Raw genomic sequence first — 12,971 nt, 5'->3', positions numbered from 1 at the left:
AAAAAATATGTGTTCAGTTGACTTAATCTATATTCTAAGTTCAACATAATCTTTTTAAATTTCCTTAACTTAATATTTATGTCTTCTTCATACTTAAATGATTTGATTGAATATACTTATAAAAACTAAATTACATGGACTTGAAAAAAATAACTGATTACAATGTATTATCAAGTCATTTTCCACTGAAATTTTGATCAATGAGGTCAAGGAGGCAGTACAATAAAATAAACAAAAAATGTACCTCTAATTCTAAACTTATAAAAAGCCCACTGGGCATACGCAAAAGTGCTTTCAACATTTTAACAGACATGTCTATAATATCAGACACATCTAAGAATGAACAACAGAACAACATGGCTGTAATAATGTTGGCTGAAATGCCTGCCTGCTGAGTGCAGGCAGGCATTTCTCAGCTTGTTTATTCCTTTAACAAATCATTTTTCAGGGAGAGTAGGCATGGTTTCAGTGGTTTGTTATCATCCAGACACATCAGCACTTTCTGGATGAATGTGAATGTGTGAGTGAGCTTCTTTGGATAATCTAAGTGTAATGCATAGATTAAACCAAGCAGCACCACAAATGCATCAGCCAACCTGGGAAGCTCGCTCATAACAACTTCATCCTCTATCACAATGGATATGTTCTCAGGGCTGAAGCTGATGGAACCAGTGGTGTCAGGGACCACAGAGAGGAGCGCTAGCGGTGTGTCAGTGGTCTCCATCTCATCTTCACCCTGCAAAACACAAGAAAATCAGTTATAACGACAAATCCAGAGGGATGTGACACAATCCTTGTTTGTAGAGCCAAAATATATTATTTCTTCCTTAACAAGTTCACCAAGTAACTTTATAATATCATTATTCCCTTCCCCTCTCCTTGTTCTTCTTCCTCCTCCTCTCCTCTCCTCTCCTCTCCCTCAACTCTCCTCTCCTATATCCTATCCTCTCCTCTCCTCTCCCTCAACTCTACTCTCCTATATCCTCTCCTCTTCTCTCCTCTCCTCTCCACATCAGCCTGAAACTGTCATTTTATCAGATGCTGAGTCTCAGTCTGTCATCTTATATTCTAGATATAGTGGAGGGTTCAGTTCCATGGCTACATGCATGGATCTGAATCACCTTCACTAGAAATTTGTTGCTACTATCTATTTACACATGCTGAAAGTGAAAAGCAGGGCGATCAACATTTTTAAAAAATTGTATAATCACTCATATTATGTTGTAGAAACTCAAAGTGGCCCCATGAAGTTTTCCTCACTTCACGTAATATATACTTATTGCTGTAGAAATATGATACTGGAGTGGAGCATGAGGAGGCAGATTGAAGCCTAAGTAACTTTAAATATCATAGAAACCGAGATAGAGGCGAGCTGAAGAAAACCTAAGGAGTACTGAAGAGAGCAATGTGAGCTAGAGTCAAGCCAAGCACAGAGAGATCGGTCACTGTGTGTGTGCGAGAGTGAAGCATAGCTCTGGCTGCAGAGACAATGTGTGTAGGCGAGGGGTGGGCGCTGTGTGTGACTGGCAGATACTCGTCTGAAACCCTAATACTTACATTACAGGTTTTGTAGAATTCAGTGTCATCCTCCCGGAGATACACTGGAAGTGCGCGAAGAGCCAGAGTGCATCGCATGTTGATGTCATGTTCTTCCTAGATTGTGAAAAAAGAAAAAATCTTTATAGAAATATTTTGCCAGCATGCCCAGTCCGTGTCACTGGTATAACAATGTAATGCTTCAGTTATGTTAAAAATAGTAATCTATCTATGATTCAGCAGGATGACTGACTACTATCAAGGCATCTGTAATCTGTAATGACAACACATTGTATGATCAGCATTGTCCCCATGGAAAAGTCAAACATAAACTTACCTCCAAGTCATAAATTCTCAGCATCTCTCGCAGTGCCTCTGCTCCCTTTCCAGTCCTTGAGGACTTCTGTCGATACAGTGCAACTAGTTTTGGTGTGTATCGGTCAAGTTCACAGTAAAACTGGTTGCGTAGATTCAGGTTTGTAATGCGATGAAACTCTGCAAACACCTGTACACATATAAATATTTAGGTAAAAACAATGTGAAGTTGTCAGATATTTTCTACATGAAATGTTAAATATCAATTACTTTTATTAACTATTACTAATTAAAACATACTATATATTTACCTGTGACTGCATTTGCAAGGCCGGCCAGTTCTCCAGGAATTCCCGCACCTGTGGACTTCCTTGAACAATGTGTTGGCGGCGAAGGGCAAAGGTTGTGTGCATGAGCTTTTCTATCAGTATCTGGTCTCTCTCAGTCTTTTCAGTCTCTTGTATGATTTGTACTCTCATTTCCTCCAAGGTTGCCTCATTCTCTCCCCTGGGGAAGTTGGGCAGGAAATTCACCTCAGCTCTTCTGGCTCTTTTGATGTTCGAATGAGGATGATCATTTTCAGGGTTGGTTCGGCTCCTCTTGCCTGCATTGATGGAGACCTCTGCACAACCAGATCTGGCCAACTTAGTGCGAAAATTCCTCATCTTGAACTTCAAGGCCACCTTCCATCCATACCATCCATTCTTACTCCCATGTTCTATAAGGCATGGATGAGCTGCTATTAGAGCTTCAGCAGCCATACCCACTTCCTTGTCATGTGGATATGGCTTGAAATTGTACATTGTTTCAGCCATGTTTTCCAGGATATTGTGTTTTTGGGCTCTTGTTAATTTCAGTGTCTTCCCAGAATTTTCAAAGTCAGCATTTCCCTGTGCACATACATGCTCAACTTCATAAGAAAAAGTTGGCACAGGGAAACAATCTGGCCAATTTTTCTGACGCTGTCTTAAAGGTACATGTGGAAGTATGTCTGTGTCGGAGCTTCCAGTGGAGGATGCATCACTTTCAGATCTCACCACTTTCAGTGTTCCTTTTTCAGGGAGCTCCTAAATATCCATAAGAACACTGAGCTGTCCATCGAAGTCAGGATCTTCATATTGAAGGGTAAAGTCACAGTCCAGCCTTGGCTTAAACTTCTCTTGCATTATATTCTTGAGCTCTTCTACTGACTGTGGTCGCTCGGTTAGAATGAGCTTCATGGCAAGATCTGTTGCAACACATACACGGAGCACAAATTTCTGCGGAGTAACCATATCTTGATGTGTACTGTAACAAAAAAACAGTAAATAGAGTTAGTTTGATTGTGATTAAGAATCATCTTTGAACAAAGTTATTAGCCATTTACCTTGAATGAGCTGAAATTTCAGTGTAGTAATATGAACCGTTTTGGTGTTAAGAGCAGTCTTCCATCTGTTCTGTATGCAGAGAGAGGCAATGTGTCATTGAGCTCTTTTAAAAGGTGGACAGTCAAGTTCCCTGGTGAAAGTTCATAAGATCTCAGATGCTCAATGTAATATGATGTGTGTATCTTGCAAAGAAAGACAATCTGGTTATCGACAAGGAGAATCTGTTCAATTTTGCTGAACTGAGGCAATCCTCCCTCCTGTCCCACAGACACAAACATCTCCACGCCATAATCAGTTCCATCAACATTGACAACTGATGTGCTGTAAATCATGCTGCTGTCTTTCATGTGTTCGACATATGCCTTTGCAACATCAGGAAGCCCTGATACCATCACAGACGAGACGCTTGATGTCTGCTGGTGAAGTTTGAAGAAGGATAAGGCACTGAGAGAGTATGCCATCATGTGTTGGTGTCTGTTTGCTAGTGTTTTTAAAACATTCTTGAAGTTTTGTGTGTCATGTACTACACGCTTGAAAAAGCAGTGTTTTCCCTCAAATCTCATCGTCCACAAATGGACAAGAGGTCCAAAACAACGTATGAGGTCAGCGTAATTCTCAGTGTAGTGATGCTTTGGTCTGAGCGTGAAATCAGGAAAAACTTCCTGCAGCATGTGTCTATGATCCTGTATCTTCATATGCAAATACTGGATGGATTCATCTGTAAACACTGGGCAAATCATCAGCTCTACTATCTCTTTCAAATCCATGAGTACACTCCATGCTCCATCCTCTTCTGGAACTTTACTACCAATGATCAATGGAAGTAGTCTGAGCAAAGTAGCATTTTCATGGCCATTGCCACCAATTGTTTTCTTCACAGTGAAGGTCTTTGGGATAGGCTGAGGTCTGTCAACCTTGTCTGTGTGCTTGTATGAGAATGAGACAATTTTTCTGTTTAAATACTCCAGGGTGAAGTATTTATGATGGATCATTTTCCCAATACACAGGGCCAGCTCTATGGGCACAATGCCCTCAAGAAGATCGTGCAGGATATCTGGTGGGAAGCCTGTGACTGTATGAAAATACTGTAGACCCTGCCTCAGAACACAGACTCCCTGAACACCACTCTGACTAACCCCATGCAGTGCAGCATCAACATCAACATCATGACTGGCTTTTGTCCGCACACTGAATTCTCCACTCCCAACATCATGAGCCTGAATTTGGTCTTTGGTAGCTGTGCAGAATCTACACATACATACACACACAAGACTGTTCCCTTTACGGCTTTACCAACGGACTCAATAAAAACACCATCTTGCTCAAGAGTTTGGATGTCTCGTAACAGAGGACCAAACAATCTTTCATATCCAACCCGCTGAACATCAGACACCTTACATAATGCTGCTAACTGAAGCACATGCAATGATGATCTATATTTACTAGGCAGATCAGCAAATACCCAGTAGACTGAACATAGTTTATGGATCTTCCGTGATGTTCCAAGTGGGTTTGCTATTTTAAGATCATCAATGTACAAAATGAGTGGTAGCTTTAGATCATCTGACGAAGAGAATAATTCATTCTCCTTATAGTATGAGCCATCTTGATGGCTCATGAAATGACCTTCCTGTGACATCTTTGTTTCTAGAATTTTGTCCAGAATGTCTGTATGTTTGAACATTTTCTGAATCATGTCAAGAATAGGAACATAGACTGCTGTGTGTCCTGGCTCCAGCACATACTCTACAGGCTTCACCACAGGGTAGTTTTTCTCAACAAATGTTTTCCTTCTTTTAGTTGAAGATAACTCTCTACTTTTAGCTGTGGCATTTACAAGAATGTTGCTTTCCAGAACAGCAGTAACTATGTCATCTAGAGTATTTTCACTGACAGAGATGTCATGATGTTCTAAGACTTCTCTAAGAGATTGTTTGACTAGAGGCTGGGACAGGGAAAATATTTGTGTCAGATGCTCCACTATGTCCTGAGTCGCCAGGTCAGACACATGAAGAATTGTTTTCATCTTTAAGAATAGCGATGCTAAACTTTGGTGCAGCTGCGCTCTTAAAGTGTCTGTGTCGCACTGACTCTCTACCTCAACAGGGTCAAAGGTGTCTGTGCTCTCACACTGAGCAGGTCCCTCCTCAACATTTTCACCAGCAGGTGTGTCTGGTGTACCATTCTTTTCTGAACATACAATGTTCGTATCAAAATCTGAACTGCCTGCATGGTTTCGGCTTTTGTGTGCATTGAAGGATGAGTACGCATTTGTACTGTAACTGCAGTTACTGTATGGGCATACTACCACCTCATGATTTCTTAAATGACTCCTTAAATGAGAAAATAGTGATGCCTCAGAAAATATCTGCTTGGTGCCACACAAGGGACATGTAAAAAATGCACTTCCTGACTGTGAACCATCAGTCACATTTATTCTACCTGTATCACTATGACACCGTGAAAAATGAGCTTTCACTGCATTAAATGACGGAAAGTACAAATGCAGTCACTGTACAAACATGGTAGAGGGCTGACTCTTGAGAAGTAGTTATGGTGCAACTGATAATGCCTAAATAACTTTGCACGTGTGTCCAAGGATACAGAGCACAACTTGCACTTCCAATCCATTTACCTTGAACTGGGGCGGGCAGAAGAGGTCACACAAATCCTGCAGGGAGAGAATAAACAAATGTAATTTATTTCCAAATCATGATGAACGTCATAACCAAATGGTGTTTTTAAATAAACAAATACTCATCAAAATAATCACCAACACTGTTGCTCAGAATGACAAACTTCTCATATCCAACTGCTCTATGGTACTATAACATAACAGTGAGCACATACAGTTTAATGTACTTAAGATGCAAAATGCGTAAATGATTATGTATAGTGTATTACTTTGTCAATCCCTTATTGGCGAGGGCAACTCCGTTAGACAACCCTTCTCAACATATTATGATTTTTTGCAATGTCTAATAAAAAATAAACTTTCACATATGCAGCAACTGCTTTTATTAAAACATTTCACCGATATTTGAAACAAGTCGTCCTCTGCATATTTTTCAAGGCAAAGAACGGCTCTTTCCACTGCCCTTAACGTTACGTTGTTGACAGAAACGAAGTAACGTTAGCGACCTGGGCCTAGTAACGACACTGACGATAATTACTAAGTAAGCTTTAGTTTAAACCAGTTGTTAATATGTCTTATATTGTAGCATGTAACTTCATTACACACATTCACAGTGTCTAACAAAAGATAACTATATGTATTGAACTTTTGCAGAACTTTTGTAACGTTACGTTACTCACCGCTTCGCGCGCGAAACTTTCAAATCCTGAAGTCGGGGTGCCCCGGAACACAAAACACAGATAAAAGTCAATTTTGCAACAGCACGGCGAAAAAATGTTCGTTGTTGTGCAGGTTTTTTGATGAATATGAATGTTTTTCCTCCTTTCTTCGTTCCGTTGCATCCCTCGCTAAGGTCCAGCCATCTTGAATTTTCTTGATACGTGCCCTGAACAGTTGGGTGTAGTGACGTCAGACGTCACGTCCCCTCACGTACGCCTGTTAACTTAGACGTTTCAAGTTAAGTGACAGTGTTCACTTACACATACTAAGCCCTATGAAATCAAAACGATATTATTAATTAAGAATACTTAATGTTTCAGTGTCGGGTGAACTAATTAGCCCACTTTGATTTAGTTGCTGGCAATAGTTATGAGTTTGTAGTACTGTTCGGGTTTACAGTGTAGATTGGACTTTTCTGCTTGGTTGGATTTCTGATTTCTATGTACCTTTTTTTTATTATTATGTACAGAATATATCATCCTTTTGAAAATGTTTTTTAAAAACACTGAAAAAAACAGGGACACATTATACAATATACAAAGTAGAAAGACAGAATGAATGAATGTATTTTTTATGCTACATAAATGTACCAATGACAGAACTATGTGTAATCTTATTGTTTTCATTTTTATATGTGCTTTTAAACAATGTGAAACATGAATAAAGAAAAGTATTGATAAATGATCACCTTCTCATTTGTTTTATTTTGAAAATTGTCATTGTTACAAGTAGTTATATTGTACACATGATAACCATGGCATACACCGGGTAATATTTTGTCAACAAATCAACACACCATAGCATCATTACAAGCAAGATTAACTCCATACATGTTTATCAGTTTTGTATAAGGTATCCCTTTTTGTATGTGACATAGGAAAAGCACACAGTGTTGACCACAGATTTTAGCATTATTACTCTGCACCTGTCTTCTACAATAAGATACATTAATGCAGTTTTTCACAAGGAAATCGTTCATCTCTGACAGGAAATTGTCACAGTCAGGTGGGTTGCCAAAACTGTCAAAAAAATTTTCCTTGTTTGTGTTTTGTAATATAAATAGCCAACCAATTTAGGTAATTGATCGCATGCTCTATACATGCGATCAATTACCGAAATACAATGTACAAGAAATTTAATACCATTAATAATTATTTTTCCAACAATACTAGTTAATTCTATTTTATTAATTTTTAATAGTAGTCCAGTAGTACCTGTCTCCTATTTGATATATCAACAACTGAATCAAAAACAGAATAACATATCAGATTAACTGTGCGGGGCAACGGTGTTCTGAAGCGGACTTCCAGCCTCATATTGCCTGTCTTAATAAGCTACACATTCCCTGAACATCCTTCATTGGGTGACAGGTTGAAAAAGAATAAGGTGTAGCCCGTACCAAAATCTTGACACTTATGGCCAGCCATCTCTCTTTTAGATGACGTCCGGTTGTCTTTATCAGCTGGTAATACTCTCTTGCGGGGTAAGACTGTCTGTCTGCACCAGGCTTGGGGAGTAACAGAATACATGTAACGGGCGTTACGTAATTAGGATACAAAAAAAGGTAACTGTATTCCACTACAGTTACAAAAAAAAAAGACGTAATCAGATTACAGGTACATTTAGTAAAAATAAGGATTATTTCGCAGTATTACAATTTTATTTATATATATATATATATATAGGCCGATATACGAATTGCGGCTACGCCATTGCTGCGGTGACATGTGTCAATCATCATTTCATTATGCTGTCACTGAAACGGGAGAGATAGAGAGAGATGGGGCGTGCATGTCTCACACACATGACAAGCGCGCGCACCACTACGACACTTAATGAGACTCACAGAACCGTGACCCAGCTATGAAACTTTGCAGTTGTCAGCATGGCCTCTAGTGAAAAAAAGTGCCTTTACTGGATGGAAATTTCGCCATTATTTTGTTTATCAAGCAGAAAAGGGGAACAACAACACCGTACAGTGCAAGTTATGCCTTCCAGCTGTGAAACTGCTGTCATCATCCAAGGACTCCACTTCTAATTTGAATAAACATTTACAGGTAAGACCGCTAATACACACTGAGTGTGTTTAAAACAATATTGGGCTCTTAATGTGCTCTTAATTCATAATGTGAACTAAAACAGAGCATATTGTGTCTGCCATGTGAAAGAAACAGTTTTATTTTTGCTTAATAAACTGTACTATGTGGTCAAGACTTGAGCACTTTCTTTGTAGGACTATAAGCTACTACTACTACTCTATTTATTTTACAAGGTTACATTGTTCAGTTGTCTTACAGAATACACAAAAGTTAGTCATTTTATTTATATTTAGTTTCTTTTGTCTTTATTAGCATATTTGGTATTGGAGTAATGCAAAAGTAATTGAAAGTAATCAAGTTACATTACTTTAATGTTATGGTACTTGGAGTACATTGCTGACTACATTTTTCAACAGGTAACTAGTAACTGTATCGGAATACATTTTTAAAGTAACCCTCCCAACCCTGGTCTGCACACAGACATATAAACTCTGTGTCATAGTTCTCAAAATTAAATGGGTTAAGTTTATAACTCCCCGTATCGCCCTCGTTATCAACGAATCTGACTATAACGAATTTAGGGATCTGTCCAATGTAAAGATTTTCTTGGTTGCACACCCTTGCTCCAGCAGGTATGGAGAAAGTTTTCAAAGACACCCTGTGTATAGCATATTTAGCATTAGTGTGTTGTAGAGCCCTGCTGTGCGCCAGCCTGACAGTAGGTGCAACAGAAACTTTTTTTACAAACACGCTGGCTGACGTAATCTTAACGCTATATTGTGTATTTGTAGCAGTCATTAGAGAGAATTTATCTTTTGATCGTATAAATTTCAGAGAAATGTCAACACCAGTAAGCAATAGTTTTTCTTGAAAAAACAAATCTGCATGTATTGCTGCAATTAATTCTATGATTCTGCTGTTTCCAATGTGTCTGCCTCTCAAAACAAGCCCCTGGTTGTCTCCATCTATGGATGTGGCATTCATGTGACCACTAATATCTTTACAAAATAGACCAGTGCTGAACTGTGTGTCTAGTGTGTCTTTTCCATAGTTGATCAAACATTCAATTATCCCACGATATGGATATGTGTTGGAGGATTGTGTTATATGCCTATCTCCCAGCATTATATCAACCTGTGAGAAAAGCACGCAAAACCCACGTTGGCATCATTAGGCAGGTTTGTGCCATCAGCATTCTCACACGTGTAAACAGATAGGTGTCATTCAGATCGAGATAATCCTGTCCAATAGTCACCAACCATTCGAATTTACGATACTTTCATGAAACTTCATTTAACACATTTTGCAGAGCCCACCAGTCGCACCACTGGATAAAGAAAAGGGTTTTAAACCACACGTCATATTCTTCCAGAGTGACTGGGTACAGGCATAATAGCCCTTCTTCACGACCTCTGGTTGCAATCACCCTCTCTCTTCACAAACACTAAGAAAAATAAAATACTCTGAACGGGCGATTACTATACATTTTCGGACATGTAGCACTGACCCACTGTGATGCATAAATCATCTCAGGGAAACCAGGCTGTTCAAGGTCGGGGCAGACCACAGAGCAAAACAATTTCCAATCTTTCACAGACATGCTCTGTGATTAGGCATTACTCTAAAAAATGCCTGCACTAGTACCCCCACACAGTGTAGCTTTTACATCATGATATTCAACAGAGTAAACGTACCCATTTACTCCCTCAAACTCTATCTTGAAACCATCTGAAGGCTCTACACGTGATCCTCGAGAACAAAGGGGATAACAGCAAAGCAACACAGCCAGACAGGACTATACTCCACCAGGAAGCCTCCCAACTGACTGGACTTTACAACAACACTGGAAAGGACCTCTTTGTGTGTTCCAAGGACTGGGTAACGTTAACTGACTGGGCCTAACCTTTCCCAGCACAGCATGGCACAGCACAGCACAGCATAACTAAGCAACAGAAGTCTTAACTTTGTTAATGTACTTGTTGATTGATGTCTTCTTGATGTAATGTTTGCCTAGGTTGTCGGGTACTCGTATGTTCACACACATAGTAGTACGTCTCAGTTCTAGAACCTGCATGAAGCTAACCTCCTCCCTCTAACCTGGTACCTTTAGATTACATGAGCTAGGCTAACAAAGAAACTCACACCTTCCCTCCCACACACACACCAGGTGGTCTCAGCGGCCATTTTGAGTAGTTTCTTTGCTTACCGCCATCTTGTGTAGTCTTCTTTGTTCAGGTCATGTGGTCACAGTGACCACTTTGAATCGGCCATCTTGCCTTTGTTTGTGTCCCCACAAACACACACACACATACCCCTACACACACACATACACACACCTGTATATACTAGATTAGACATTGTGTTTTACTCTGCTCCATTGTAAATAAATGCCTTTAAGTATAACTACTGGTGTGTTTAATGTTGCACAAGCGTGAATATTGCCAACTTCTACTTTGTAGAATTCCAATCCTTCAACTTTAACTTACTGTTGATATGGTAATTTGGTTATAGTTAGTAAGCTAATGGTTAACCCATTTATACTGGATGCTGCGCAGCGCAACATTGCCCCTCCTGCCGGATGCTGCGCAGCGCAACATTGCCCCTCCCGCCGGTTGCTGCGTAGCGCAGCATTGTTGATTCCTCGTCATTTTCATGATCCATGCAGCATATAAATATGTAAAATATGTATAAATATATCATGAAAATGATGAGGAATCAACAATGCTGCGCTACGCAGCAACCGGCGGGAGGGGCAATGTTGCGCTGCGCAGCATCCGGTATGAATAGGTTAATCAGAGTTCCAGATTAATGGTAATAAATTGAGAATAAAACCGTATTGGCTATTTTGCCTATTAGTTTAGGCTGGTGCCCCGAGGACTTAAATTAATTTTAAAGTTATTATTTAACATTAATATTTTTAATATTAATATTTTTCTTAATTTATGATAGCCAATAAATTGATAGACAACTGCAATCCAACATATTTGGTGTCCAGCTCATGAGGTAGAGCTCAGACCCAACAACATTAAACCGATAAAAAAAAAATCTCCCTAGATCTGAAAAAATACAACTTCACACACACAAACATCAACTAACCCTTTATTTTTACTCCTACACCGCATCCTATGCAGAACACAAAATAGAGGAAAAAAACAACACAAAATAGCTACAGTATTTCATTTTATCTATAATCAAACAATTAACAGGAAAAAAGTATACATACCTGATGTGCACAGGACGAATGCGGATGTCGGGGTGCTGCTTATCTGACTGTGGGCAAAGGTGCCATACTATTACTACTGTCATCCTTCTCGATTGAGTGATGCCCTTCCAACTTTTCTACAATGGGAAGAATCTGGTGGACGCTTACAGCACACACATTAGCTCTCGTATGCTGTATGCCTTCCTGAAGTCATCAGTGTCCAATTTCTCCACCAGGCTGTAATAGTTAATAATTATATTTCATAAGAAAATGAACCCAACCCTCTCACATAGGATGACTTTACTAATCCACCAAGTTTTCAATAAGCGATTTTGAAGTCACAAAATCCCTCTTTGTCCTTCCTCAGCAATGGCTCCATGACTGCAGTCTGAATGTACAGTATATAAAAGGCTGGGAGAGAGACCCTTTTCACTCTGTCATATTTCTCAGCCATGCTGTGTGTTAAAATAGTGTGACCAGTACCAACTGAAATATTAAGATCTCAGCTAAAAAACATACACATTTAATGTTCACAGTGAATCCTAAAATTATATTATTCACAATTTAAGTCATGATGTGCACTTGTGCCAACCAGCCCCAGCATGGGGGTAGTTTGGCACATGCAGTGGGGTTCGTTGGTATACATTTAAAATGCTATCGTCACAAAGAATGAAATGACAAATATAAATAAGTTGAGCATTTAATTCATACCAGAACCAGAAAATATTTTTAAACAAATAAGTTTGTTATATATGTGATTGGCAGTGAAGCCAAAAGTTCCTGTAAACAAACAACACAGTATTCCATTTAATTAACAGTTTAAAGGAAAACTCCTGAGCTCTATTTTTGGGTCTGTTGGGCTCCAAATATTCACCAAGAACAAAAACAATCAGTCTTTTTCCCTGAATAACTTTAGACAGTCATTTTCTACAGAACTTTAACTAGAGAACGAAACTAAAAACAGACATTTTCTACGGTTCTTGATTTGAACAGACACAGGTGTATCACTGTAGGGATCTAGTTCATATTGTCACACACCTCTAATAACATTACGATCCTGTCAATGGTGAAAACATGGAATTTACTTTGACACAGACACTTGCCTCATAGGATTAAATTATGTCACTGTTTTAATCAATTGACTGACTGCCACATGG

General features: G+C 39.2%; 1 protein-coding gene across 1 annotated transcript; it reads right to left on the bottom strand.

The window, feature by feature from the left end:
- Window positions 1-1,785: 1,785 nt before the first annotated feature.
- LOC111233939 lies at window positions 1,786-5,890 on the bottom strand. The gene is made up of 3 exons (XM_022761869.1): window positions 5,854-5,890; window positions 2,163-3,138; window positions 1,786-2,041 (listed from the first exon to the last, which is right to left on the bottom strand). The coding sequence occupies exons 2-3, from the start codon at window positions 2,664-2,666 to the stop codon at window positions 1,835-1,837; spliced, it is 711 nt and encodes a 236-aa protein (XP_022617590.1). The 5' UTR covers window positions 2,667-3,138; window positions 5,854-5,890; the 3' UTR covers window positions 1,786-1,834.
- Window positions 5,891-12,971: the final 7,081 nt, after the last annotated feature.

This window comes from Seriola dumerili, unplaced genomic scaffold, assembly GCF_002260705.1.
Source record: "Seriola dumerili isolate Sdu_G_001 unplaced genomic scaffold, Sdu_1.0 BDQW01000432.1, whole genome shotgun sequence".
NCBI classification, from domain to species: Eukaryota; Metazoa; Chordata; class Actinopteri; order Carangiformes; family Carangidae; genus Seriola; species Seriola dumerili.
This window is presented reverse-complemented; position numbering and strand designations above follow the sequence as displayed.